Source organism: Pteropus medius, unplaced genomic scaffold, assembly GCF_902729225.1.
Source record: "Pteropus medius unplaced genomic scaffold, Ma_sr-lr_union100, whole genome shotgun sequence".
In the NCBI taxonomy this organism is placed as follows: Eukaryota; Metazoa; Chordata; class Mammalia; order Chiroptera; family Pteropodidae; genus Pteropus; species Pteropus medius.
Window position 1 is genome coordinate 382275 of NW_024349803.1, and position 27107 is coordinate 409381.

The window sequence follows — 27107 nt, forward strand, 5'->3', positions numbered from 1 at the left end:
CCAGAATTGATTGAAGGTGGAAAAAGAGGATGCTGCCTACCCTGCTGCTGGGTACAGTCTTTTTTTGTGCCATTTCTACAAATTATCCTAGAGATATACCGATACTATGCACAAAGATGTTCTGTACAGTGATGCTCATTGCACTATGGTTTGCAATACTGAAAAGCTGGAATCAACCAATACTTCTATCAGAAGGGAATTGATTAAAAGTGCTCACTATGTCTACAGGCCATGCTGCCCTGAACAAGCCCAATCCCATCTGATCTCGTGAAGCTAAGCAGGGTCAGGCCTGGTTAGTACTTGGATGAGAGACCACCTAGGAAGACCAGGTGCTGTAGGTGTAAAAAAATTAAAAAATAAGGGATTGTAAACTGACGAGGTCCTTGCAATCTGTGAAGTCAACCAAGGGTTGCCCCACCTAAAAATAAATAAATAAATATTTTTAAAAATCTTTAAAAAAATTTTTAAAAGTGCTCAATATAATCTGACCATAGAAAAAATGAAGTAGACTTAAATATACTGACAAGATGTCCAGAATATTTCATTGAAAAACAAGTTAAAAAAAAAAACAAGTTGAAGATTGTTGGTATAGAATGATGCAGTTTGTGTTTAAAATAAAAAAGATAGACTTGCATATAGATGTGTTAAAATGTCTGGAAGGCTGCACAAGCAACCATTGAATAGTGGGTGTCTTTAACGAAGGGCAGTCAAGTTTGGGGGGGAATTTTACTTTTCACTTTATGCCTTTCTTATGGTTGGATTTTTCTTAAAGCTAGAAGTATATATTTTTGTAATTAAGACATCTTAGAAAAACACTTTAAAATGTTGGATCTCGATTGCCCTGTCTCCATGTATTTGGCACCAAATAGGTGTTTAAAATTGAACAGATGAATTATGCTCTCAGAAGAGAAACTTTCCTGCCCAGGGCTGGGCCCCTTCTTTTCCTGAGAACTGGCTGAGAAGCAGGAGAGGCAGATGGGGCCTATGGATCCCCCATAGGTGGCGCTCATGCAGGTCAGGCACACTTCCGTCCTTTCCAGCCAGTCAGTTAGGGACTCACATGAAAGTGAAAGTTGCAATCAGGTACTCAACAAATGCGTGTAATAATAATAACAATGACCTCTGCCACTTATCAAGCATCTACTAATTGCCGGCGCCTGTGCTGCACGCCTTACAGACCTCTCTCTCTTTTAATCCTAACAGCCCTGAGGTAATTATTAGGACCCCTGTTTTATCCAGGAGGAGGAAGCAAAAACTGAGCAAGGTTAAGTACTATGCTTGATCATTCAGCAGGTAAGAGGAAGAGCCAGCTTTGGCCTTAACTCCATTTGAATCACTATGCTCTCAATTGCTCCTGTACACTGTGCCATAGGAACTGGATTACATGAGGAAATAGAGTAGAAGAAAATTAGTCTTTTTGGAACCTCCCCACTCCAAAACAAAGTCTAGCTACAGTCAGTGAAAATGAAAGATTAGAGAGCAGACCTTTCAGATCCACAGCCAACGTGAGCACCCAAAACTCTTTATTAGGCACTAAATGACAATAATTACTTCTGCATATAAGCCCTACTGTCAGGAAGTTTACATTGGTATTTTTTAATGTTCACAATTCTGCAAGGTAGATATCATTACCTCCACTTTATAAAGGAGGAAACTAAGGTTCAGACAGGTTGTGATTTTCCCAATGACACAAAGCAAAGACAAGGCATTGCTGGATTTGAATTTGTCTTTTCATAAGGCCATCAGGAGAACCTAGGACACAGTGAACTCCAGACCTCTAGGCTTTCAGGACAGGAATTACTCTTTGCTACTCCCAGGGAAGGGTTCCTCTCTAACCCCCACCCCAACCCCTACAATGGAAGGCTGCTGCAGCTCATACTTAATATGTACACTGCCGGCAGACAACCATCGCTTCAGAGATTGTTTTGTGTATCTCACTAGGAGGAAGAGCTCAAACCTCCCTTCAACCCCACCCTTAGAGAAAGTAAGTAAAGGTGTGGCAGTCATCTGCTAAAAATGTTGATTCTAGTAAAGAAACCCACAGATACCACTACCCAGTTCCTTCTTAGACACTTCTTTATCAAAGTTTTATTAGCCTCAGCTCAAAGTACCTCCATCTGGGCATCTCATTACAGAACAAGGACACTTCAGCCATTTGTAACACCACCACCCAAGCAGAATTTTCAAGGACAGCAGCAGAAATGAGTTGCAAGGGACCTATAAATCCTCCTTGCCCCCTTTCCCTTCTTCATGTACCTATTTCTTCACAGTTTGCAACTGGATTACTCCCATTCCTTAAATGTATTGCTGACATTCTCATCTCTGCTCATTTATTAATACTTCCCTTTGCCTGGAACTCATTCTCCCCTAGCCCAAATCTATCTTGTGCTTTTAACTCCAATCACACTTAATATTCACTTATCTTCTGGCACTTGTCACATTACATTTTTTCATCACAATTACTTAAAACATTATTTTATTCTATTTGAACATAAACTACCTTTGTGACCTCAAAGTACTGTACCAGACACTGGAAATATATCTGTAATATATATATATATATATGTTATGGCGATAATTCTGTTTTGTTCTCATTTCTGTGGGTGATTTCTCTCCCCCAACAAGAAGGTGGCCAGTCCTTAATGTTCCCTAGTTAAAGGTTTCTAAGTTTCAGATCCAAAATTCAACAGTTTCCAAGCACCCAGAAGATAAATTCTAGAAAATGCTTTTGAAAAGCATGGGTTTATTTGGGAAAACTGATCGGGAAGGAAAGCGATGGCGTGCTTACAATGGGAGAAGCAAAAATCTGTGTCAGGAAGGAAAGGTTAGAAGGCACCGGGTATATGAGAGTTTGTCCACACAGCACCCCAGGAGGAGAAGAATGTTGTGGAAGACTGTCTACTATTTACCTAGGCCTTGAGAGCAGTAGTAAGGGTCTCTCTGAGCAAGTCTGAAATAGTTGGTTATGAAGGGACCAACAGAGGCAGCAGGGTTACCACTCACATCAGAAGGACCCACCCTGATGATGCAACTATCACGGATTAAGGACCTAGCCTCTACCCCACTTTTTTTGCGGAAGAATCTCAGTTAAAGTCCTCCAACAGCCTTCAGTCCTCCCATTGCCGCGTCCTTCCTCAATTTCTCCCTCCAAGCTTCCCTTCCGCATTTGCACCCCTCGTCCCTGCGTCAGAATCTACCTTCTTGACTCCTAGCCACCCCTGTGCCCTATCTCTTCCCTTCTCTCGGTTCAGGCAGTCAGTCTCTCGCCTTCCTCTCCTCCTGCCCAGATAGCCTCAATTCTCGCTTTTTGCCCCCTCTCTTATTTCCATATTTCAGTGACAATCCCCCATTGAGCACAACCCCCTTCTACTGCTCAGCCGTTGGTGGGGGCGTGGTCCCGCGAGTAACAGGTCTCCCGCCCCACACTCCGCGGGCCCGCGCGCAGACAAAGACATTCCACAGCCCCCGCCCCTTCTGCGTACTCGGCCCGAAGGGGGAGGAGACACGTGTCCCGCTAGCCCCGAGTCACGTGGAAAAGAAAACGAACGAAGCCCGCGGCCACCCGCGCACGCGCACAAAGCTCTAGCCCGGCGGACTCGGAGGAAAAAGGGGAGCGGAGAAAGCGACTTCGTCGGGCTCAGGAGCGGCGCGCAGGCGCGGTGGCCCGACTGGGGACTTTGTTCTCCGCGGAGAGACCCAAGGGCGGTGCCGGTGACTGGCTGCGCACGCGCGTCGCCTCATTTCCGGTGCTCTCTTTCGCTGGGTCGCTCGGGTCGGCTTCGGTCGCCGTCGCTCCCGCTCTCCCACCCCCGCCAACCGCCGCTCGGGCCTCTGCCGCTACCGCGTCGCTTCCTCGACCCCTCGATCGCACAGCCTCCCCGATGCAGCGCCGGGACGACCCCGCCGCGCGCATGAGCCGGTCCTCGGGCCGCAGCGGCTCCATGGACCCCTCAGGTGCCCACCCCTCAGTGCGTCAGGCGCCGTCTCGGCAGCCGCCGCTGCCTCACCGGTCCCGGGGAGGTGGAGGGGGGTCCCGGGGAGCTGCCCGGGCCTCGCCCGCCACGCAGCCGCCACCGCTGCTGCCGCCCTCGGCCACGGGTCCCGACGCGACAGTGGGCGGTCCGGCTCCGACCCCACTGCTGCCCCCCTCAGCCACTGCCTCCGTCAAGATGGAGCCGGAGAACAAGTACCTACCCGAACTCATGGCCGAGAAGGACTCCCTCGACCCGTCCTTCACTCACGCCATGCAGTTGCTGACGGCAGGTAAGCGAGCCTCCCGGGTCCTTCTGGGTCGCCCGGGCACCCGGGAGCATGGGTGGCAGCTGCTTTGTTCCTCTCGCTTCCCGCCCCCTCGGGACCGATGCAGTCGTGAACAACCCTTCTCGCATCTTCATCTTCAGGAGCCTGGATTCCACATTCTCATCCCGGCCCTGGGTACGAGGGAGAATGTCTAGGCTGCAGTGGAGGCCCGAAGGGGACTTGGCGATCTCTTAGCGCAAAGATAATTGATGAATAGTGCTGCGCTCCCCGCCCCCTGACGACTCTTCCCCTTCTAACCTCTTGCAGCTGCCCCGCGCTCCGAGTGCTCAGATTCTTCCAGAAACGAACCTTTATCTCTCCCTTCTTAAAGGAAAGCTTTTTTGACGGCGGGTGGCGGTAGGCGCCTCAACTGAGGGTGTAGGAGGTGAAGACAGTCTGAGCCGGGAGGGACCGTAGGAGGGAGGGCCGAGGTGAGATGGGGTGAGGCTGGAGTGCCCTGTCCAGCGCGCCACGGTCGCTGAGGCCGGGTCGGACTTAGCGGTAACTGGAGTTACAGTTGCTCAGAAGCAGGAGCAACCTGTGGGAATCGACGCTTGAGGTTTTCCGAATCAGATTTCCTACTTAGGCACATAAGATAATTGTTGCAGAGCAGGAAGGTTGGATTTCTTTATTTTACAATGTGTGTTCGCCGTCATTCAAGAAAGGGAAAAAAATATAACTGTAGAGACAGTGAAATGGGGTAGAGGGAGGTAAAGGGTGGTTTCCATGACGTTCCCCGTCGAGAGGGACAAAAATTGAGGAAGTAGCACGATGCTTGGCACCTGAAAGGCTTGATCTTTGGGGGTTTTTTCATTTTGCTTAAGTAGTGAAATAGATTAGGAATATTAGTCTTTGTTCTCTCGCTCCTTTCCTGTTCTACACTGGCCAATCACCTGGTCGCCTTGATTTCTTCCTAAAGTCGTCTGTTCTGCCCTCACTTCTAGTTGAAACGTTTGAATAAGTATTTCTTATGATACCTAAATTTTATTAAGCAAGTAAAAATTCACAACCTTCGACACTGAGTGAATAGTTGGACTCTTTGGCAAGGTTAATATAATGGACATCGTTAGGAAAATATTTCCCTTTGTTCTCTATCTCCCAACATTGGTAAGAGGTCTTTAAAAACTCCAAGCACGCAATGGTCAAGAATAAGAACATTTAGATAAAGTGCTTACATTTTCGACTCAGTGTTTTGCTGTTCTGTGACACAGATTGGTTGAAGCATTGCTATTCATGTGTTCTGGCAAGTTTTTTGAGAGCAAGGAATGCATTTTATCTATATTTTTCATATTGTCTTGCATGTAGCAAACACTAGGGGTTCGAATTTGAAAGCAAGTACATGCAGATTTAGGAGTGTCAGACTAATAAGTGGTAAAGGTTGACTTGATAGTCTGATTTTTATTTCCTCAAATCTTTAATCGGTCCAGGTTGCATTTGTGAGAATAAAATACCAAACTTTAGAACTTTAAGGCATTGTCTTGGGCTTGTAAATTCTGACCCTTAAGTAGTTACATACTCTTGGGAAACTTTCTGAACCTCAGTGATCTCAACTGTATAGTGGGATGGTGAGTTGTGAGGATTAAATGATGTGCAAAAGGACTAGCATAGTTCTCTTTGACCTATAGTCATTAATAACTTGTTGGCACAGTTTTCTTCTAGTTATAAATCTATGGTACTGAACACTGCAGAAAATGCAAGATATTTTTTGCTTTTCTGACCACACCAGGTGCCCAGTATGTTGTTTGTCTTTTAAGTAAAAGATGGTTTTTTGGGATAACTATCAAGAACTATTGATCCTTTAAAGTTATGTGTAATTTTTACCCTTCTCTTACTACTTAAGTCCTGTTACAAGAGAATGCTCTTTAATTTTTTAATTTGGGCTTTTTAATGTCTTTTTTTTTTTTTTTTAACAAAACCAAAATTCTAATTGGAGAAAGAGGATTAAAGTAATACTGGCTTATTGAAAGAACAGACTTGGGCTCTATGGATATTTCATAGCATGGATAAATCTTTATATATATGTTGGACCAAGCTTATAAGGTATTAACGAATGATCTGGAAAAGGGATTGTAGAGAAGTCAACCAACTGCAAAGACATGAAATTCTGAGAGAAGACAATAGTAGTGTTTAAGCTCTGATAAGATATATGTAACAAAAAATATAGCGAACTCTTACTATGCCAGGCACTAGTCTGAGCACTTTACATCAAATATTTAGTCTTCACGACAACACAGTGAGGTAACAAAATTAGTAAACTGCGTACCAAGGACTTGAAGTGGATCTGAGTCTGGATCCACACACCTAAACCTCTCCACCCCTCTACTACAGTACCTGCAACAAATTGTACTTAAAATTTTTTTTGTACTACTTGGACAAAGATTTTAAATCCATTTGAATGCATTAAATTAGAATGCTAGTTATCAGGGCAGTGACAATAACAAGATACAGAAGGAATCTCACAGAGCAGAGCCTAGCACTTGGGATTGTGACTCCTTCAAGCACCTCCGCCCATTTTCAAAGAGGTGCCACAAGACCCAGAGCACTCTTCATCATCCACATAGTTCTCCGTCTCTTTCCCAACTTTACTTTGCACTTATTGGCAGCTGATACATCATGTATTGCAGTTATGTGTTTGTTTATTGACCACCTCTTCTCTTTCACAGCTAGAATGTGAGCTCCACTAGGGCAGGGATCTTTTGTCTGCTTCGTCCATCACTGTATCTCCTATTCCTTGAAGAATGCCACACAGAGTGGCCTCTTATTAAATATTTGAGGAATGGGTATTCATCTTCATTGCATAATGGGAAAACATCAACACAATTCTAAGGGATTTAGGTTTTGAATATAAACTTTTATATTAGCCAAACTGATACTTAACTATGATGACAGAAGTATTTGCAGACATGGGAGGACTCAGTATACCCATGCTTGTTTTCTGAAACAAAAATAATTTATAATTTGTGTTAAATATTTACATAATAAACGTAAAATGCTTTTTCAGTGTTTTTCTACTTTCTACTATTAGGAAAATATAAATTAGTGTAAATAACTCAAGAATAAGTAAACATTTGAATGGATTAACAATTCTCAGAAGATCTTGAAAGGATACTCAAATCCATCTTCCAAAGGCACTCAGTGGGAAACATTCACAAAGTCTGTCGAAACCTCAGGATAGTTAATTCATTTATTTTATTTACAATATACTATAGAACGTTCATTCTATAGGGCTAGAAAACCTATTTAAACCAGAAAATGAAATTAAAAAGAAATTATAGACCAAATATTGGTATAAGTATAAATATTAGGAAAGGAAGTTAGAAGCTATCACTATTTGCAACAATATCATGGTTGTTTACCCAGGAAGGTGGTTAGTGATGTGGCTGATTACAAAATAAAAATGCGCAAATCAGTGGATTTCTGATCTACAGGTATTAGTGAGAAAAGAATTGGCAAAACGATCTCATTTTTAGAATACTGTCAAATGCCTTGAGATAAGCAATAAAAATGATTTCAAAATGTATGTGAATAATCATAACAAAGAATAACATTAATATCTAACCTTTGTAGAGCATGTAACATGTGCTATGAAATGTACTACTCATAATTTACATCTTCCTGGCTATTCTGTGAGGCAGAAAGAATTTATATCTTAATATTACCAATGCAGAATATTGTGATCACATATTGTCAACTTAAAATTTTTTTGAAAGTGATAAAGGAAGATCTGAATAAAAAGAGAAATATGCCATGTCCTGAAGTGGGGAGTGTGGGGGCGGGGAGGAACTAGTGTAAAGATGACAACTTTTTAATTAACATGTTGCTTTTTTGCTTTTCTAAACTTAATTCCAACTAGATTTATTTTTTGAACTTGACATGTTGAATATAAACTAGTTTTAAAGAGTAAATGAAGATAAATGAGAAAAAAAGTTGTTGGAGACCAGAAAATGATGAAAACCTGCTACATTGACAAAAATTCAGTCAAACAAGACTTAGGGCTTAAGAGGATGTGAATTAGAAGGAACTCTAATTCCGCTTTGCTGGTGGAAGCGTGAATTGGTACAGCCACTTTTGATAACAGTTTGGCATTTTATCTGAAATTTGAACATTCAAATTAAAGTTCAGCAGCAGCATTCCTATGCTAATACCCAAAGAAACTTTGCACATGAATACTTCATTCATAAAGTGATATGCCTTGTTCACAAAATGGTACAACTTGTTTCACCATTGATTGGATACTATGAGATTTTTGAAATGAAATATTTACACAGCAATGAAAATGAAAACTATAGCTACATGCAACAACATGGAGAAGTCTTGGAAATCTAAGATGAAAAAGTAAATCCCATAAAGCTACATACATATAGTACAATACTATTGTTATAGAACATAATATTAGTAAGATTAAGCAAAATCGTATGTATCTGATAAAGCAGTTTTTTGCAAAACTAAACGTGTCTACCATACGACTCAGCAATTGTACTCTTAGGCATTTATTCCAGAAAAATTAAAACTTAGGTTCACGTGATACCCGTACATGAATGTTCATAGCAGCTTTGTTTGTAGTAGGCAAAAACTAAAAACAAACCATATGTCTCCAGTAGGTGAGTAGGTAAACTGTGGTATATCCTTACCATGGAATACTACTCAGCAATAAAAAAAAAAAAAATGAATTTAATGTTTGCAACAGTTTGTATGAATCTCAAGAGAACAATGCTGAATGAAAAAAAGCCAATCTCAAAAGGTTACATACTGTGTAATTCCACTAATTTAACATTCTTGAAAAGAAAGTAATAAATGGAGAACAGATTAGTGGCTGCCAGTGGTGAGGGAGAGGTGGAGGGAGGGAACTGTGTGGCTATAAAAGTGTAGCATGAAGAACTCTTATGATGGAATTGTTCCATACCTTAACTGGTGGTGGTGGTGGTTACATGTTACATGATTCTGACTAAATTGCAAAGAACTAAAGGTGCACACAAATAAGTGCATGTAAAACTGGTGAAATATGAATAAAGTCAATAGATTGTATTAATGTTACTTTTCTGGTTATGATATTGTAGATATGCAGATGTTACCAGAAAATTGGGTGAAGGGTATATGAGATCTCATTTCTTACAACTGCGTATGAATCTACAATTATCTCAAAAAAATTTTTTAAGAAAGCCCTAACTCTAAATTGTACTCTAAGAAATTTGGGAGACCATGGTCAATATTGCCATAATAGAGTTTGCCACTATCCTGGAATGTGATAATTGAGCCCTTTAGAAGGCTCTTAACTCAGGCTTTAGTAGATTTTTTTGAACCACTACTCATGCTTAGTTAACATTATACGTGAAATATTGTTTCTTTTTTTTTTCTAGGGAGCTATTCTGTAGCTTTCATCAGATTTTCAAAAGGGCCATGACCCAAAAGAAAGATTAAGAACCTGTGCTCTTCCTTAAAATAATAAGTAATTTATTTATTTTCACCCTTTTTAACTCCCCCCACCCCACTTCCACCCTTGACCTACAGATGTTGCCATCTCCCCTTATGAACTGGATCTCTGAAGGTGGGGTGTCTCCTCCCATGCACTCGTGGCTCACACCCGGGGCCTGGCGCACCCAGGGTATGGTCCGTGGCTCCACCTGGGGTGCGAACCCAGGACCTTCTGTGTGTAAAGCAGACATGCTAACCACTACACTATGGAGCCACCTATAAGTAATTTAATAAAAATTGTTTTTTAGAACAAGGATTGTAAGTTTACTGGACCTGTGATTCCAAAAGGTAGTAGCAAAAAAAAGATATAGAGCAGAGAATTGTAAATTTGGGAATAATAAAGTCATATGACTCTTTTAGGGAAGTTGGGGATATTAATAGTATATTTCTTTGATTCAGTAAATGTTTATAGTTGCCTATTGTGTATTAGGCATTGTATTAAGAATGGCAGATACTCAGTTTAATAATAGAAGGGGTCCAGAAATCATTAGCAACGGGAAGGAGTGCTGTGGTTAACAGTATGAACCAAGTGCTTTGAGAGTCAGGAGGAGGGTGTGACCCCTGATCTTTTGGAGCAGGAATGCTATGAATCTTACCCTCTTAGAAACACTATCTCTGGATGGTTTAGTCAGAAAATCTTGACCATTGTCCTGTTCCTTATGCAGCCTTTATCAAATGTTCAGTTACTGGAATGTACATGCTGGTCTGGTTTTAGTTAAGCCAGTTGGTTGATAAAGTTTATATATAATTTTTTCAAACTTCTGTAGTATTAACATTTTTACGCTCATTAAACCTCTTCTGTCTACGGCCATGCCACCCTGAACAAGCCCGATCCCATCTGATCTTGGAAGCTAAGCAGGGTTGGGCCTGGTTAGTACTTGGATGGGCGACTTACGTAGGAAGACTAGGTACTGTAGGCATAAAAAATAAAGGATTGTAAACTGACAAGGTCCTTGCAATCTGTGAAGTCAACCAAGAGTTGCCTCACCTAAAAAAAAAAGTCATAAATCTTTCTTTAGACATTCTTTCTAAAAGTAAGAAGGGAAGACTTATAAAGGTTTAATGACTTGCTCAACATCACGTCCCAACTTTGTAGCAGAGCTGTAAATCAAACCCAGTTCTATCCAGCTTCAAAACATGCTTTTTCATTTGAGACATGCATTTGAAAAATAGTTCTCATCTTTTGGAGCTTACTGTCTGGTTGTGAGAAGACATACCAAAAAGGGAAAGATTAAGTTATAGTAAAAGAAATGCCAAGATTAGTTTAATTTGTTCTGACTGATAAAGGAGGGACCTGGGTTTCAGTACCTGCCCCGTCACTAATTATTTTTGTGATCACGGACAAGTTACATAATTTTTCTGAGCCCAGGTTTCTTCATTTGTTAAATGGGGATAATCCTGCTTATAAAAACAAAATGAAACAATAAATACTAAATTCCTGATACATAGAAGGCATTGAATAAGATAGGATCATTGAAAGTGTCTGGCTAGGAAACAAATGGGTCACCTGTATGTTGTTTACACCTCAGCTTTTCTTTCTTTGGCTCTTGGGACATCCAAGGTCTCCAGAGACCCAGGCAAAGATCATTTAAAGGAGTTAGTTTCAGAAAGGTTGTCTAGAAAATACTTTTGCCTGAGGGTAAGCCATATTTAGGAAGCTTCTCCTTGATTCTTTTTCTTCCCGTTACAGTCTGCTCCTAGCTCTCCCAAGAGAAGTGAGGCCAAGGAGAGAAATATAGAATTGAAGAAGAACTAAACATCTGAGGCACCAACTGAGCCTTTTTGCCTTTAGCCCCATGACAATGTCTGAGGTTATAAACTGTAGTTTATAAAGTTTATAAATTCTTACAAAATAGCCTTTTCTTGTTTAAAGAAAGGCTCCCTTACTTCCCCCAAAACTTCCCTCCAAATAAAACACCCTAATTGAGAGGCAGTAATAACAGGATAAGGTTTGAAATTAGAGAAAGCCTGGGTTTTAGTCCTTATTCTGGTACTTTGACAGCTTTGTGACTTGTAGATTTACTTCTGGATTTCAGTTATCTCAGTTGTAAAATGGCAATAGTGATAGCTACTTCACTGAGTTATTTTGTAGGATGAATGAGGTAATATTTATATAGGATTTGATACATTGTAGACATTGAATAAATGTTCAGTCCTTCCCCTTCCAAACATGGTAGATGACCCTTCTCGAAGACTTCTAGTTGCCTCTTAGTCTTTTGCTTTTTAGCCTTTCCTGTTTTTGTTTGTTTGTTTGTTTTTTCAATTCTCAGTTTTATTTAAATCATTGTTCTCTGAATTCTCTAAAAATGCTTTCTTTAATCACTTTAAAGTTGTGAGACAAACTGGACAAAGGGATTCTAATTAAGATTCGATTAGTTCAAAATATAGCAGAAGGATCCATGTTACAGAAAGGCCTTAAATTCACAGGGCACGTTACACTGCATGTAAACAAACCTTTCTATTGGGGTCAATGTTTGTCCTATAGGAGTACAACAGATTGATAGACTCTGAGTCGTCTTGCACTAACCAAGTAAAGTTCCTGGAAAGTGGTATAAAATATATTTAAAGGTCTAACTAGATGGTAGCAATTAATAAACACTGAGGGACATAGATAAAACCAAGTATATAATTTGTTCCATGTTTTTAGAAGCTTCTCAGTCATGTTTTCAGATAAAAAATGTGGCGTCTTTGTTCCTTTAGAACTTTGGAGGATCGAGTACCCAGTTTTCCAGCCTAGAAACTGAGGAAGAGATGTATTCAGAGATGATAGGCTCAAAACTAGTGACTAGAAAAGTTAATATTAGCAATATGTGGGAAGGGGGGTGGAGGTCAGGATATACCACCAGTAAAACAGGAAACAAGGTGTCGAATAAAGCATTTAGTCTGTTAATTGTAGGTTGAATTTGTTACCTATCCCAAGCAACGAAATACAGGTTTGTGAAGAGCACTGCCATTTATAGTTCTCATAGGAGTAAAGGTTTAGCTAAGAATATTTACAATATGATTAGCAGTTTTAGTTGTTTGAAAGCAAGGAAGTATGTGCTCTCAGGCATAAGTAGGTCATTTAGCTCATTATATATACTGTAACATCTGAAATTAGGCTTTTTATTAAACAGAAGAAGCTTTCTCTTTGAAATTCTGAACTCTTAGGAAGTCTGTCAGGGTCAAAGTAACTTTACTTCATTTGTGTACTTCACAGTTGGACTTAGTCTAAACATTTTTAAAAACTTACAGATTTACAGAATGTTTTTGAAGTAGTATATCTTTATTTCATACCAGTGGTTGTCAAAGTGTGGTCCCTAGACCAGCAATATCAACATCACCTGGTAACTGGGTAGAAATGCAAATTCCTAACAAATCCTAGACTGGGGTCAGGGACCAGCAATCAATCTAGTTTAATAAGCTCTCTTGGTGATTCTGACACCTACTGAAGTTTGAGAATCCTTGCCTTAAAATTATAGAAGATAGAAACACTGGGAATATTATACTAAGAGAACATTCTGTGTTATTTAGAATGTTCCACTGATTTTAGGGAATATAAATTTTTCGACTGTTCTCAGTGGACCACATAACCTTAGTTGCTGTTTGTTACCTGTACACCATGCCCTCATCTCTGTTAGTATTCCTATCATAGCACTTAACTACACTTCATTGTTAACTTCGTAAACTGGGAACTCCAGTATATAAACATAGTGAAGACGGGGACATATCTGACTTGTTCTGTTGTGTATCTTATACTTTGAGTTTATAGGATAGGTGCCTGACCCTAAAAGTAAGTCTTTCACAGTGGTTAATGATTATATCTTCCTTCATATGCCTCTGTAGGAAGCACTCAAATACTTGCAATCACTAAATGAACAAATGAATTAAGTTCCTTAATGATAGAAAATATTTTTGAATGCTAAGGTTTTAGCTGATGAAACTGTCTTAACCTGCAAATTGAATTACCGTGGTACATTTTTTTTCCTTTAGGACATCGGCTGAATTAGGGCTAAATAATGTTGACACTTACCTAGAAATGGGCTTTAATTATCAGCATGTTTTCACGTTATTTTATTCTGTTTTTATAGCAACCTCATGAGGTGGATACTGTCTTCATTTTACAAAAGAGGAAACCAAAAATCAGAGCAATTAAATAATTTTTCAAAGTCCATACAAGTAGTGAGTGGCAGGCACAGTAAAAACCAGTTTTCAAACTCTTAAGTACTACTTCTATCCAAGGCACTACATAGTGGAATTTTCACAAGATTTTCCATTGTATATTTAAATTATTGACTTTATTTCTTCATCAAGATGACTTTGTACTTTTTCTTGATGCTGATTTTTATTTAATTTTTTAGTTTATCCTCTTTTCACCAACTCTTATTAGTTTTGTTAAATCCATTTATTCTAAGAAATATTTGAATGTCTCGAATTAGAGGCTTCAGATGGGGGTGGAAGAGCAAATCGCTTTTATTAGAAGCAGGCTTTGGATTTCCCAGTCAACTTTATATAGCTTTTTGGTGTTCTCAAGCAGTCTATCTGAAATTAGCACATTCATCTGAACTATTTGGTGTCAGTACGTGGTACTCCATGGTATTGCTATACAGACTTGGAAATTTACCTTTGTTTATCAGAACAAAACAATTAAATTCTTTTTGTTTTATTCAGAAATTGAGAAGATTCAGAAGGGGCTTTCAAAAAAGGATGATGAGGAGAATTACTTGGATTTATTTTCTCATAAGAATATGAAGCTGAAGGAGCGGGTACTGATACCTGTCAAACAGTATCCCAAGGTAAGGTAAAAAATGCCTCACTTCTCTGAGTTGTCTTTGTAGGTGTGAGAGTCATGAGCTATCATAATGAATTCCAAAGACTGTGGTGCATCAGAAACTTAATCCAGTGAAGCTTTTCTTCCATATTTGTATACTTGTTTCTGGCAGTTGAAACAAGTCCATAACTGATAGCATAGCTGTAGCCAGGAAGGAATTATAATCTTCTTTTTATTATCAAAGAATTTTTTTCTCAAGTGTTCATTTGGGCTCCAAGTTCAAAGAAAAAAATGAACCCTGAAGAATTGTTCTGTGAAAAGATTGACCTAAAATTTAAAGAAATACAAATCCTTGACTAGATGTTTATTTTACTCAGAGTTTTACTTTTAAATAAATACTACTCTTCCTCCTCGTCTCCTTTTTCTTTTTTTCAGGAAAGCAATTAGCTATATTTAGTTTACCAAATTAGTACTACAGAAAGGGTGCCATCTGTCTGTTCTGTTCTGAGATGACTTCCTGAAAAATATTTATGTATGTTAAAGTACTAGGGGTTGCAGTGTGATATTATGGAAAGAGCACCAGACTGTTATCAGGAATCCCAAATTCAAGTCTAGAAACTGTTGGCTTTCATAACCTTAGGCTAATCACTTTTATCAATACAGCCTCAGTATATCCTTCAGTAAAATGGGAATTGAACTGTTTTAGAGGATTGTTGAAGATAAAATGAGATAATGCATGTAGAATGATTATAGGAACATGTGTATTTAGAAATCTGTTTTATTTTCTGTCAGTTCAATTTTGTGGGGAAGATACTTGGACCACAAGGGAATACCATCAAAAGACTGCAGGAAGAGACTGGTGCGAAGATCTCTGTGTTGGGAAAGGGCTCAATGAGAGACAAAGCCAAGGTAAGCTTGCATTAGTGAAAAAAGAAGACACCATAATGCCTTCCAGTAACCTAGAGTTTAGTATAGATGCCTTTCAGAAGCTAGCACTTATATACATACAAAATATGACTCCTTTAAATTTGCATTGAATGCAAGAGATTATAAACTAAGTTAATTTACTTGCTTGGCAACCCTGAAAAAGCCTAGGCGTGCGCCCTGGTGATTGTTTTCTTTCTGACTTTTGACTGTGTAGCAATGGAAACAGCAGGGACAGTTTAGGCGTTAGGAAGCTTATCTATGAAAACTTGGAAGGGGAGCTGTACTAAAACTTACCCAGACTAAAAACACTAATGTGAACAGTATGTTCCTTTTCCAGCAACATGGAAAAGTGAGAGCAGTAGTTTTAAGTGTAAGTCTGAGGTTTAGTTATCTGGTTTGTGTTATAGCCAGCTGGAATGTGAGGCTCACTAAACAAAGGTATTCCAAAAGGAGCCATGAGTAATCCTGACAACAGAACCTAATGCTTACTTTTTCCCTTGTCATAGCCTCATATGGTTTGCACTATTTGTAAGTGCCAAGAAAGGTCCCACCAAAACAGAATAGTCTTAGCCTTCTAGGGCCAGGTTTTTAGATGAAACATACCTGCTACAGCCTAAAAAGTTACTCTTTTAGGCCTTCTGTTTTGTTTATTCACTTATTTTGCAGTCTGTTTGACAAACATTGTTTCCTCAGACCATTTTCTTTTGTCCACTCCCATTTCTCACCAGAAGAATAGTTAGGGCTGAAGTATGTTATTCTAGCTAATGAGATTTACATAAGATATGCTTCTCTCTATTCTAACTTATTTCCTCCCCTAGAACTCCCCACACCATATAAGCAGAAAAGAAGGGCTGGTGATTAACAGCTCCACCTAGAATTTAAAAACATATGCTTGGCAATGAATAAATTAATCAGTGTTTGGCAAACAATATGGAGATTCCTCAAAAAATTAAAAATAGAGCTGCCATAAGTACAGCAATTGCACTTCTGGGTATTTATCCAAAGAAAACAAAAACAGTAATTCAGAAAGATAGATAGATAGATGCACCCTTATTATCACTGCAGCATTATTAGTAATAGCCAAGATATGGAAGCAACCTAGATATCCATCAATAGATGAATGGATATAAAAATTTTAATTAAAAAAATTAATCAGTGTCACCCCAACAATTTTAATGAAAATTTTTAATTAAAAAAAATGGATGAAAGGATAAAGAAGACATATACACACACACAATGGAATATTATTCAATGATAAGAAATAATAAAATCTTGCTGTTTGCCACAACTTGGATGCACCTAAAGAGTATCATGCTAAATCAAATAAGTCAGACAGAAAGACAGGTATTATATGATCTCATTTATATTTGGAGCCTTAAAAAAGAACAAAATAAGTGCATAAACAAAACAGAAACCAGCCTATAGGTGCTGAGAACAAGCTGATTGTTCTCAAAGGGGAGAGGGTAAGGAATGGGAATAAAAATTCCCTGGAATTAATTTAAATTATTATATTGTGCTTTTTCTTTTCACTTCTATTTGTCAAAAAATTACTAAACAGAGAAATTATCAAATGTGACCCATAACCAAGGAAGAAAATCAGTTAATAGAAAAAGACCTAGAAATAATAGAGATTATAGGGTTTGCAGACAAGACTTTAGAATAGTTATAAATATAACAAATTTTTCAAGGATGTAGAGGTAAAGAACATAATGAGAAAGATGGAATATGTAGAAAATGAAAATGTAATAGTTAAAATGCAAATTTCACTGGGTGAGCATAAGATAATGTAAGACACTAAAGGAGAAAACGGAGTGAGTGGAAATTAGATAACTTAAAGACTGGGCTATTTAGGCCAAAATATAAAGATAAAAAAAAAAGGCTAAAAGAAAATAAACAGCGTCTTAGTTACCTGTGGAGCATTAGCATGCAATCTAGCATCTGTGCAGTTATAGTTGTAGGAGAGGAGAGAGTCAGGGACAGAAAACAATTTAAGAAAAAAATTAAATAAATATTTGCCAATGAGTGAATGGATGAATGAATGAATCAATCGATCGATCGATGATTGGTAAATACTTATTATCTGAATGGAGACTGGAATTAAGTTTGTCTCTTCTATACTTTCTGATAAGGGCTCCAGTGAATACACCAGGGATTCAAGGCACACTATTTAACTTTTAGCAGCAGACCGATTGCAGGTTTAGCAAGTTGTGTAAATTGCTATCTCCAGAGCTTATTTTACTCTTACACTTTACTGGTTTTCTTAGATGTTAGGGTTACTTCTTGCTGTCTCTTTGACCTTGGAAGTAAAGGTGTTGTTTGCTCCCTAGTCCATCTGACATGATTTTCTTTTTATATTTTTCCACAGGAGGAAGAGCTGCGTAAAGGTGGAGACCCCAAATATGCCCACTTGAATATGGATCTGCATGTCTTCATTGAAGTCTTTGGACCCCCATGTGAGGCTTATGCTCTTATGGCCCATGCTATGGAGGAAGTCAAGAAGTTTCTAGTACCAGTAAGGAAATTTGTATCCTTTTATCTTTTGAGCAAGAGATAACTGTGATCTCGTACTGTTGCTAAGGCAGGGGTTCTTAACCAGGACCGCTGCATAACCTGAAATTGCACACCAGATTCTACTCTTATGTTAATTTCTCTGAAGTGGTCCATTATGTATACCTAGTTTTCAAAGCACTATGCCCCAAGGCCACTCTACCCCGTCCTTGTCTAATGCATCCTTGTCTAATGCGGGTTTTAGTTGTATACCTGTATCTTAGGTCCATGGTGTGAATGGCATTTTAACATCTAGTTAAAGGTTTACCAGGGTCTTCACTAAACAAAGTATTTTGGTTCTAGCGTAGAACCAGGAGGTCGTGAATAGGAAAGTAACTAAGATGGTCATAAAACCTCTGCACTCAAGGGTTTCCGTTCTAGACTAGAGAGTCTAGAGGATAACAGCAAGAAACTTCTAGTATCCAATGGATTAATGGATTAAATTTCCAAGAGGAGTTTACCGAGGTAGAGTTTGATTTGAAATAGACATGATTAGTACAGGCTTGACTGTTGATGTTAAACAGATTGGTGTACAGCTTCTTTGAGTATATAACTGAGGTGCAGGAAGAGTTGGGACGGACCAGGTTACCCTCCTACCAGATCTTGCTTATTACCACCTGGTCAGAGGGTCCATTCTTTGAATAAGTAGAAAATGGTGTGATTTTTGCCTTTTAGCAAGGTTTAGTATGTTTACTATAATAACCAAGGATGAATCTGGAACCTTAGAAAGCATTTGGAATACTATTCAAGTAGAATTGAGTAAACATCATATTCTCATTGCTAAAACTGAGAGGACGTGAGCCACGGTTCTTGGTTTTCTTATATATGTTAAATAAGCAAGTTGGAACTAAATATGGTGTCAGAGGATGTGAGAATTGGTAGAGCAAAAATTTATAAGCAATGTGTACCTATACTGCTGAGCTCCAAGGATTCTGTCTGAAGTGTCTCAGCAGCTGCTTTGCTTCCAAGTACCTCACATTCTTTAGAAACAGCCATGAAACAGCCAATTTTAAATATCCTTGAGAAAAATAGAGTTGGTAAGAATTTCCCTTAAGGGGATTCTTTTGACTTTTTTTGAGGTGTTATACTGAAGCATCCTGAGCCATCCAGTTTCTAAAGAACTGCAGGGGAGTGCCCCTCTATGTATCATTACTCTCGCATATTTCTCAAGAAGGATAGATAGGTTTACAAGGCTTCCATGTAAGCAGATCTTCAAAAATGATGCATGCCAGGGATATCTGAGTTTCCTCTGCTGATGTGGCAGTTGGGAGACTGAGCAAATTGGCTGTCATTGGTTGCTTGATTCTCCGGTGTGATGTATGAGTTGAAGGAGTTGAAGAGCTATGGAAGGGCATATCTGGTGACTAGAATCTTCTGTTCTTGAAGCTGTAGACACTTGTAATATATAAAAATGCATGAAATATTAAGACTGAATGGCTCTCATTAAGAAATATGTAAAAAGATTTGCAAATGGTATTTGACTCAATTCTTCCCTCTTGTGAAGAAAAGAAAGTGGTCCTATTTTTGCATCCATGACCAGAGCCGTTCATTTTCCCCTTAGAACCATTGACTGTACCGGAGAGGCTTCCTAGTACAGTGAGAAGAGCACTGGACTGGGAGCTTTATCTGCATCATCTTGGACAAGTTGTTATTTCACTTTTATTAGCCTCAGGTTCCTTGTTCATCCCAAACAATATGTTAAGTATCTGGTAGGTTCCTAATACTACGCTTGGGTCTGAAGTTAAAAAAAATGGCTCCTGAGGAGCTCACAATCTAATGAGAAAGACAATTGTAAAATGTAGTAAGTGCTTGGGTAGAGAAAATTGACATGGTGCTATGGGAAAAGAGAAGGGACTGGGGGCGGGGGTAGCATCGTGAGAAAGTTTTTCAAAAGAGGTAATATTTTAGATTAAATCTTGTAAGAGGGGGTTAGTGTCCCACAGGTGGACCCAAAAAAAGGCAATAGTCTAATGATTGAAAGCCTAGATTTTAGTAATTCTGAATTCTCTAGAGTCATTCATTTATTAGCTCTATGTCCTTAAGCTGGTTTCTTTATACTCCCTGAATCTGTTTTCCCAACTGCAAAATGGGAAGATCTGTCTCCTTCAGGGTTATTTTGAGGATTAAACTGAGAAATCTATATAAAGCTTATTATACAATGCCCAGTGCATACAGCTTAATGGTAGTGGGTTTTATTATTCTTGGAAGAGGAAACTATTTGTAAGAATGGATGTGTAAGAGTATGCAGGGTTCTGAACTACAAGTTGTCTAACGTGGCTTGAAAGGCAGTTATACCTGGAGAGAAGATGGAAGTAATGATCTGGAAAGCTAGGCAAGGACCATATCATGGAAAGCTATAACATTCAAATGAAGACAAAGTACTTTCCTCAAGGGTGACAGGTAGAATGCCATTTGACTTCGGAGATTGAATGACCTGAGACTTCATCTGAGCTTTCAAAGCTGTTCTTAGTATCCAAAGCTCATGTGGATTAGATGATTTCTCAGCAAAGGGTGGAGATGTTGTACAACACTCCTTCGCATTATCTTTTATTTGCAGGATATGATGGATGATATCTGCCAGGAGCAGTTTCTAGAGCTCTCCTACTTGAATGGAGTACCAGAACCCTCTCGTGGACGTGGGGTGCCAGTGAGAGGCCGAGGAGCTGCACCTCCTCCTCCACCTGTTCCCAGGTAAAAATAATGGAAACAACCAGAAATAGGATTTAAATTTAACTGCTAGTACCATCTGTCTCTCAATGGTGCTCTTATCTCCAGCTTAGAAGGGGGTCTCAAGATTTTTGTTTTTTGTTATTATTTATTATTATTTATGCCTATAGCACCTGGTCTTCGTAGGTGGTTTCCCATTCAAGTACTAACCAGGCCTGACCCTGCTTAGCTTCTAAGATCAGATAGGATCGGGCTTGTTCAGGGTGGCATGGCTGTAGACCATGAACCGTGGCTCCACTGGGGCACAAACCCAGGACCTTCTGCGTGTAAAGCAGACGTGCTAACCGCTACACTATGGAACCACGTCTGGGTCTCAGGATTTGTATCCTGTATCAAGTGGAACTATAGATCTTGGGCACTTTGGCCATAGACAAGTGCAGCAGTCCTGCTGAAACTTTTGGTCTTTTAATTTTGGACAATTCTAGTATTTTTAAGTGGTCTCTGACTTTAGAATTTTACCTTTTGTCACTGTTCTTTATGGAGGGTTTAGACTCGCCAAGGCAGTCCACTAATGAGACATTCACAGGTCCACTGTGGGACCTGGAGAGTCTTCCATTATGGGTCCCATACATTCCTCTATGTATTAATAATAGTCTTTTTAAGGCATCATAAAATCTAGCTAGCTCCAGAATTTGCAGACAAATCTGAACATGAAAATAGCCTGTTTATAAAAAAGCTCCATTTAAAATAAACTTTTTTTGCAGGGGCCGTGGTGTTGTACCACCTCGGGGGGCTTTGGTGCGTGGAACTCCAGTGAGAGGAGCCATCACCAGAGGTGCCACTGTGACTCGAGGAGTGCCACCCCCACCGACTGTGAGGGGTGCTCCAGCACCAAGAGCACGGACAGCAGGCATCCAGAGAATACCTTTGCCTCCACCCCCTGCACCAGAAACATATGAAGAATATGTAAGGAGTTTGAACAGTGTGCCATTTCCCAATACCTAGAAGGTTGCCAAAGGAAGTTGAATGACAGGGCCTTGACCCTTATGTAGGTGGCAGGGACTGCCTATAAGATTTGGAATCTGCTCTCTTCTCTTGTAGAATGTTAAACTATGAAAAGATTTCCATTTTAAGCATGACTTACTATATGTGCAAATTAACAGGAAATGAGCTGTGCCTAAGGAGTCTCCCACTACTACCTCTACTAAAGTTCAACTTTGTACCTTGTTTCCCGCCCACACTTGAAGGTTGTTGTTTTGTTTTGATTGGTTGCTTGGCTTGTTTTATTTATTTATTTTTAAAAATATAACCTTTTCTCTCTTGACTGTTCTACAATGGATGTTAATATTTTGGGAGGAAATTCCACATTCTATTAATCTAGAAGCCTGCCTAATCCTTCCCGTGGGATATAATTAACTCCCCTACTCTCTGTGGTTTGACTTTCTATTTTATTTTATTCATTCTAGGGATATGATGATACATATGCAGAACAGAGTTATGAAGGCTACGAAGGCTATTACAGCCAGAGCCAAGGGTAAGTCAGGCAGTAGAGGTGCTGTTTCTTGTATTTGGGAAGGAGTTGGAGGAACTGAAGAGATTTTGGCAGCACAAATCTAAGGAGCAATGTGGCTTATGTTTTGAGGGTATCTCCTCTGCTTTTGACATCTGTAAGGTACATACTTGGATCTGCAAGTTTGGATAATTGTGAGTTCTAAATTATATTATAGAATCTGGGCATAGCAGATAAAAAATGCCTGAGCTGTGACTACATGGAAATAAAGGGAAATGCCTTTAAATTACTTTATTATTTTAAAATAACACAGCCACATTAAAGTTACATAAAAGTTTAAAAGGAAACTGGAATCCCACTGCCATAACTTAGGTTCTTTTTTGCACTTTTCTTAAGAAACATTTTTTTGTGTATGTTTATATGTATCTTATCTGTGATTGATTTAAAAGGCGTCTCTTAATTCTACAGTGGGGACAGAGCAACTCTTCATGGTTGCTTAATTTCTTCCAATGAGCCCATGAATACACTATGGTTAAGATGGTCAGTTTTGGGTTGTACTTTTTCACTTTAAATTGTGTGGTATCTATTTTTCTTTGCTATAGTTGTTACTTTTTTTATGAGTACATAGTTACACATGTACTCATGTTTTGAAAATATTTTGTGGTGATGGAATGAACATTTTCCTATATTAGACACAGTAAAATGACTGAAATATGGAAGTATTTGGGTGAAAGATGAAGCTGAAATGTAGTTTCTATATAGCTTTCTAACACTCTGTCTTTGGCTTTTAGGGACTCAGAATATTATGACTATGGACATGGGGAGGTTCAAGATTCTTATGAAGCCTATGGTATGTCTTTATTTCTGTGGTAGGGCAGAATGTGCAAGTTAAGTGCCTAAGAGAATGCTTGATTATTGGGAGTCAGACAGTCCTACAACTGAGGGGAAACCTTTAAAGGCCAAGATGTTGGGATGTGACAATAGGAATCCTACTTTTATTTAAATTTTGTGGTATACAGTAGAAAGAGGGACTACTAAAGTGAGATAAGGGTACTGTTCCTCTTGGAAGGCTAAGTAGATGTCCTAAACTTAGGGCTCAGGTCCAGCTTGGCCTGGTTGGAACAGCAGACTTTTAAACTGATGTTGGGTTTTTTTCCCTACTTTAAGCCAGGAAATGGTTAGGCCTGGGTTACATTCCTGGGCCTTTGCTGCTGATACCTAGGCCACGTTGATGGATAATAAGAATTTAATTATATCCATCTCTACTCTTCTACCCTACCTCACTTTAAAAAATAATTTTGGATCTCATCGAAAGAATCTCAATATAGAGGAAATACTAGCTAAAAGGGACCTAGATGGCAAGTAGCTAGCCAGAGCAGGTTAGGGCAGAATATACTTTTTATACTCGGATTAGAGGCCATAGAGGCTGGATCCAGTTCAGGGCAATACTGGCACCAAGATCCTTACTGTCTTGGAGACATCTCAACTCACTTCTTGATCCCAAAAGAGCTATAGGGGTTAGAATGGCTATAGGACCAAACTGCCTTCCCTAAGGTTTGGTTGAAAACACAATGCTCAAGAGCGTTCTTAAGAGCCAATTATGGCCTAGTGTTAATAGGCCCAGAGGGAGTGCCATATGGCAATGGATAGAAAGACAGCAGCCTTTTAAATGTGAAGTATTTTCAGCATACCTGAAGGAATTCCAGAGTCCTTGCCAAGAGCTTCAGCAGTTGACAGTTCAACTTAAGATACTAGTTGATGGTCTCCTCTTTCCCCTAGCTGAAAAAGGGGAACCTCTTAGGGACTCCCACAGATGGACAAGCTGAGCTTAGCTCCTTAGCACAGTATATAGTAGCCAATCAGCTGTTTGCCTAGGAAAACTTTTACTAGTTCTAGCTAAATGGTACTGGACAGTTGCCATCAGTGACACTACACTACTCTCCTCATATGCCACTATTTAGAAGGGTGGTATGATTACCCTGGGGTGTTTCTGTCGGTGAGGCAGCACAATGGGGCCTCTGTATATATTGACTAAATTGCATTTCTGTTTTGCCAATAAAAGACTGGACTGAAAGAGGCAGGCTGCTCCTTGTGCTCCTGGTATGACCTTGGCATGGTTAATCTGTTCTCATTTCTGCTTTTATAAACAGAATTAGAAAAATAAACTATCTTGGATGTGGTTCCATAGTGTAGCAGCTAGCACGTCTGTTTTACACACAGAAAGTCTTGGGTTCGTGCCCCAGTGGAGCCACAGTCTATGGTCTACGGCCATGCCACCCTGAACAAGCCCGATGTCTGATCTCAGAAGCTAAGCAGGGTCAGGCCTGGTTAGTACTTGGATGGGAGACCACCTAGGAAGACCAGGGGCTGTAGGTATTAATAATAATAATAATAATAATAATAATAATAATAATAATAATAATAATGAAAAATAAACTATCTTGTTGGAACCCAGAAGCCCCTTAGAAAGTGATGTCTGTTTTATTCTAGGTATATAAATAGGCTTAGATAGGGCTCTGTGCAACTTTAGATCTGTGTAGGGGTTTTTAGATTTACAGTGATGGAGGCAGATGTTTGTGAATACAGGCAGCTGGAGAAATACTTCAGGAATGAACTGGCGCAGGTAACGTATGGGGGTGTGTGGGAAGAATAAGCATATAAACACAATTCATTTTTATGAGAGGTCAGCTCTAGAAACCATCCTGTCCTTCAGTCTTTTTCCTGTCACAAAGGAAAATGGTTTGGAAATATCAACCATGTTGTCTGGCTTCTCTGGACTGTTAGCATAAGAAAGAATTCTCCTAATCAGTGTTCTAAATACATGTGATTGTACCTCCACTGCCAGAGCAGTAGACCAGCAGGGGAGACTCATGAAATGTGGCCCTTTCTTCTCCCAGAGAGCCAGAGGACACTTCTTCACAGAGAAACCTGACTTCGCTGTTGCATGGAAAGGGAGCTACCTGCTTCCAGTCAGAAAGACTTCCAGAAGTTGTCACTTTACCTGAGGCTTTCTACTAAATTGTTTTGGGAACAGGAAAGGGCATTGTGACCCACCGAAATTGATCTCACTGTCTCAGCAAGGTGTTGGGGCTGGAATATAGATCATGTTGCCAATGGAAATCTTCTGGAAATTACTGCAAGCCTTTCTGAGCTGTTCCCTTATGTCCATCCACTCGAAACGGCCACAGTTTCCCAACGACAAGTTGGGAAATTGTCTAAGTTACTCAGGAGGGCCAAGCAGAGGGAAAAGCAAGGACCACTGGGGAGGTGGCAAGACATTGGAAGCAAAGCGGTGTTTTTGGTGATCTTTACAAGGTGACCTACCCCTGCACATCCCAGAATCCCATCGGCCCATGGTTTATAAACTGTTCTTGCTTTCCCCCCAGGCCAAGACGACTGGAATGGGACCAGGCCGTCGCTGAAGGCCCCTCCAGCTAGGCCGGTGAAGGGAGCATACAGAGAGCACCCATATGGACGTTATTAAAAACAAACATGAGGGGAAAATATCAGTTATGAGCAAAGTTGTTACTGATTTCTTGTATCTCCCAGGATTCCTGTTGCTTTACCCACAACAGACAAGTAATTGTCTAAGTGTTTTTCTTCGTGGTCCCCTTCTTCTCCCCACCTTACTCCATTCTTAACTCTGCATTCTGGCTTCTGTATGTAGTATTTTAAAATGAGTTAAAATAGATTTAGGAATATCGAATTAATTTTTTAAGTGTGTAGATGCTTTTTTTCTTTGTTGTTTAAATATAAACAGAAATGTACCTTTTATAATAAAAAAGAAGAAGTTGAGTAAAAAAAAAAACCACAAACCTGTTAGTTTCAAAAGTGACATTGCTTGCTTAAAGGTTCTGAAGTTAAGGCTTGTTAACTTTATCTTAGTTTTGATTTGAGGCATCCCGTAAAGTTGTAGTTGCAGAATCCCAAACTAGGCTACATTTCAAAATTCAGGGCTGTTTAAGATCTAAAATCACAAACGTTAACGGCAGTAGGTGCCACCATGTAAAAGTGAGCTCAGACGTCTCTAAAAACGTTTCCTTTAAAAGCACATGGCGGTTGAATCTTAATGTTAAATTTTAATATGAAAGATCCTCATGAATTAAATAGTTGATGCAATTTTTAACATTAATTGATTTAAAAAACAACAACAAAATTAGGTTTGTAAAACTGACTTTTTCATTATGTGGGTTTTGAAATCTAGCCCCAGACATACAGTGTTGAGAGATACTTAGTGGGGAGTAGGTTTTGAAGAGGCTAATTGGGGGAGAGGGGCTGGCCACCTGAACTGAATTTGATGCAGAGCTTTTTAGCCACAAATAATCCTACAAATAGTACTAATAATTAAAATTTCAGTATTTAAAAAGACAAAGTATTTTGTCCATCTGAGATTCTGCACTCCATGAAAAGCTCACTTGGACACTGGGGCCAAAAGCTGACGATTTTCTTAACAATTGTCAATATTGAATTGTTCCCAAGGTAGTTAGTCAAGTATGTCTCAACACTAGCATGATATAAAAAGGGACACTGCAGCTGAATGAAAAAGGAATCAAAATCCACTTTGTACATAAGTTAAAGTCCTAATTGGATTTGTACCGTCCTCCCATTTTGTTCTTGGAAGATTAAATGCTACATGTGTAAGTCTGCCTAAATAGGTAGCTTAAACTTATGTCAAAATGTCTGCAGCAGTTTGTCAATAAAGTTTAGTCCTTTTTTAATCAAAGTAAATGTGATGAATTGTCATTTTTGTGGGTGGACAATAAAATAGTTTTCTCTTTCAAATAAACTTAAATTAACTCTAAAGTTAATGGGCTTGTTAAAAGTTGGAGACATTCTTAAAAGTGGTGGGGGGGATTTTATTTTAAGTTTACCAAAAAAAAATTTTATTGAGTTGTTAAGTTTTAGTTTAAAAATAACCAAAGCTTTTTCACCCCC

General features: G+C 39.3%; 1 protein-coding gene and 4 pseudogenes across 1 annotated transcript; 4 read left to right on the forward strand and 1 right to left on the reverse strand.

Moving 5' to 3' along the window:
- The first annotated feature begins 220 nt into the window (after positions 1–220).
- LOC120582578 (uncharacterized) lies at positions 221–341 on the forward strand (annotated as a pseudogene).
- Positions 342–3608: 3267 nt separating this feature from the next.
- On the forward strand, positions 3609–26900 carry KHDRBS1 (KH RNA binding domain containing, signal transduction associated 1). Its single transcript, XM_039836884.1, has 9 exons — positions 3609–4263; positions 14422–14546; positions 15314–15430; positions 17814–17960; positions 20553–20686; positions 21427–21628; positions 22129–22196; positions 22964–23022; positions 25559–26900. Exons 1-9 carry the CDS (start codon positions 3882–3884, stop codon positions 25654–25656), a joined length of 1332 nt encoding a protein of 443 aa, XP_039692818.1. The 5' UTR covers positions 3609–3881; the 3' UTR covers positions 25657–26900.
- On the forward strand, positions 10572–10691 carry LOC120582478 (uncharacterized; annotated as a pseudogene).
- Positions 20824–20942, reverse strand: LOC120582571 (uncharacterized; annotated as a pseudogene).
- LOC120582622 (uncharacterized) lies at positions 24433–24548 on the forward strand (annotated as a pseudogene).
- Positions 26901–27107: the final 207 nt, after the last annotated feature.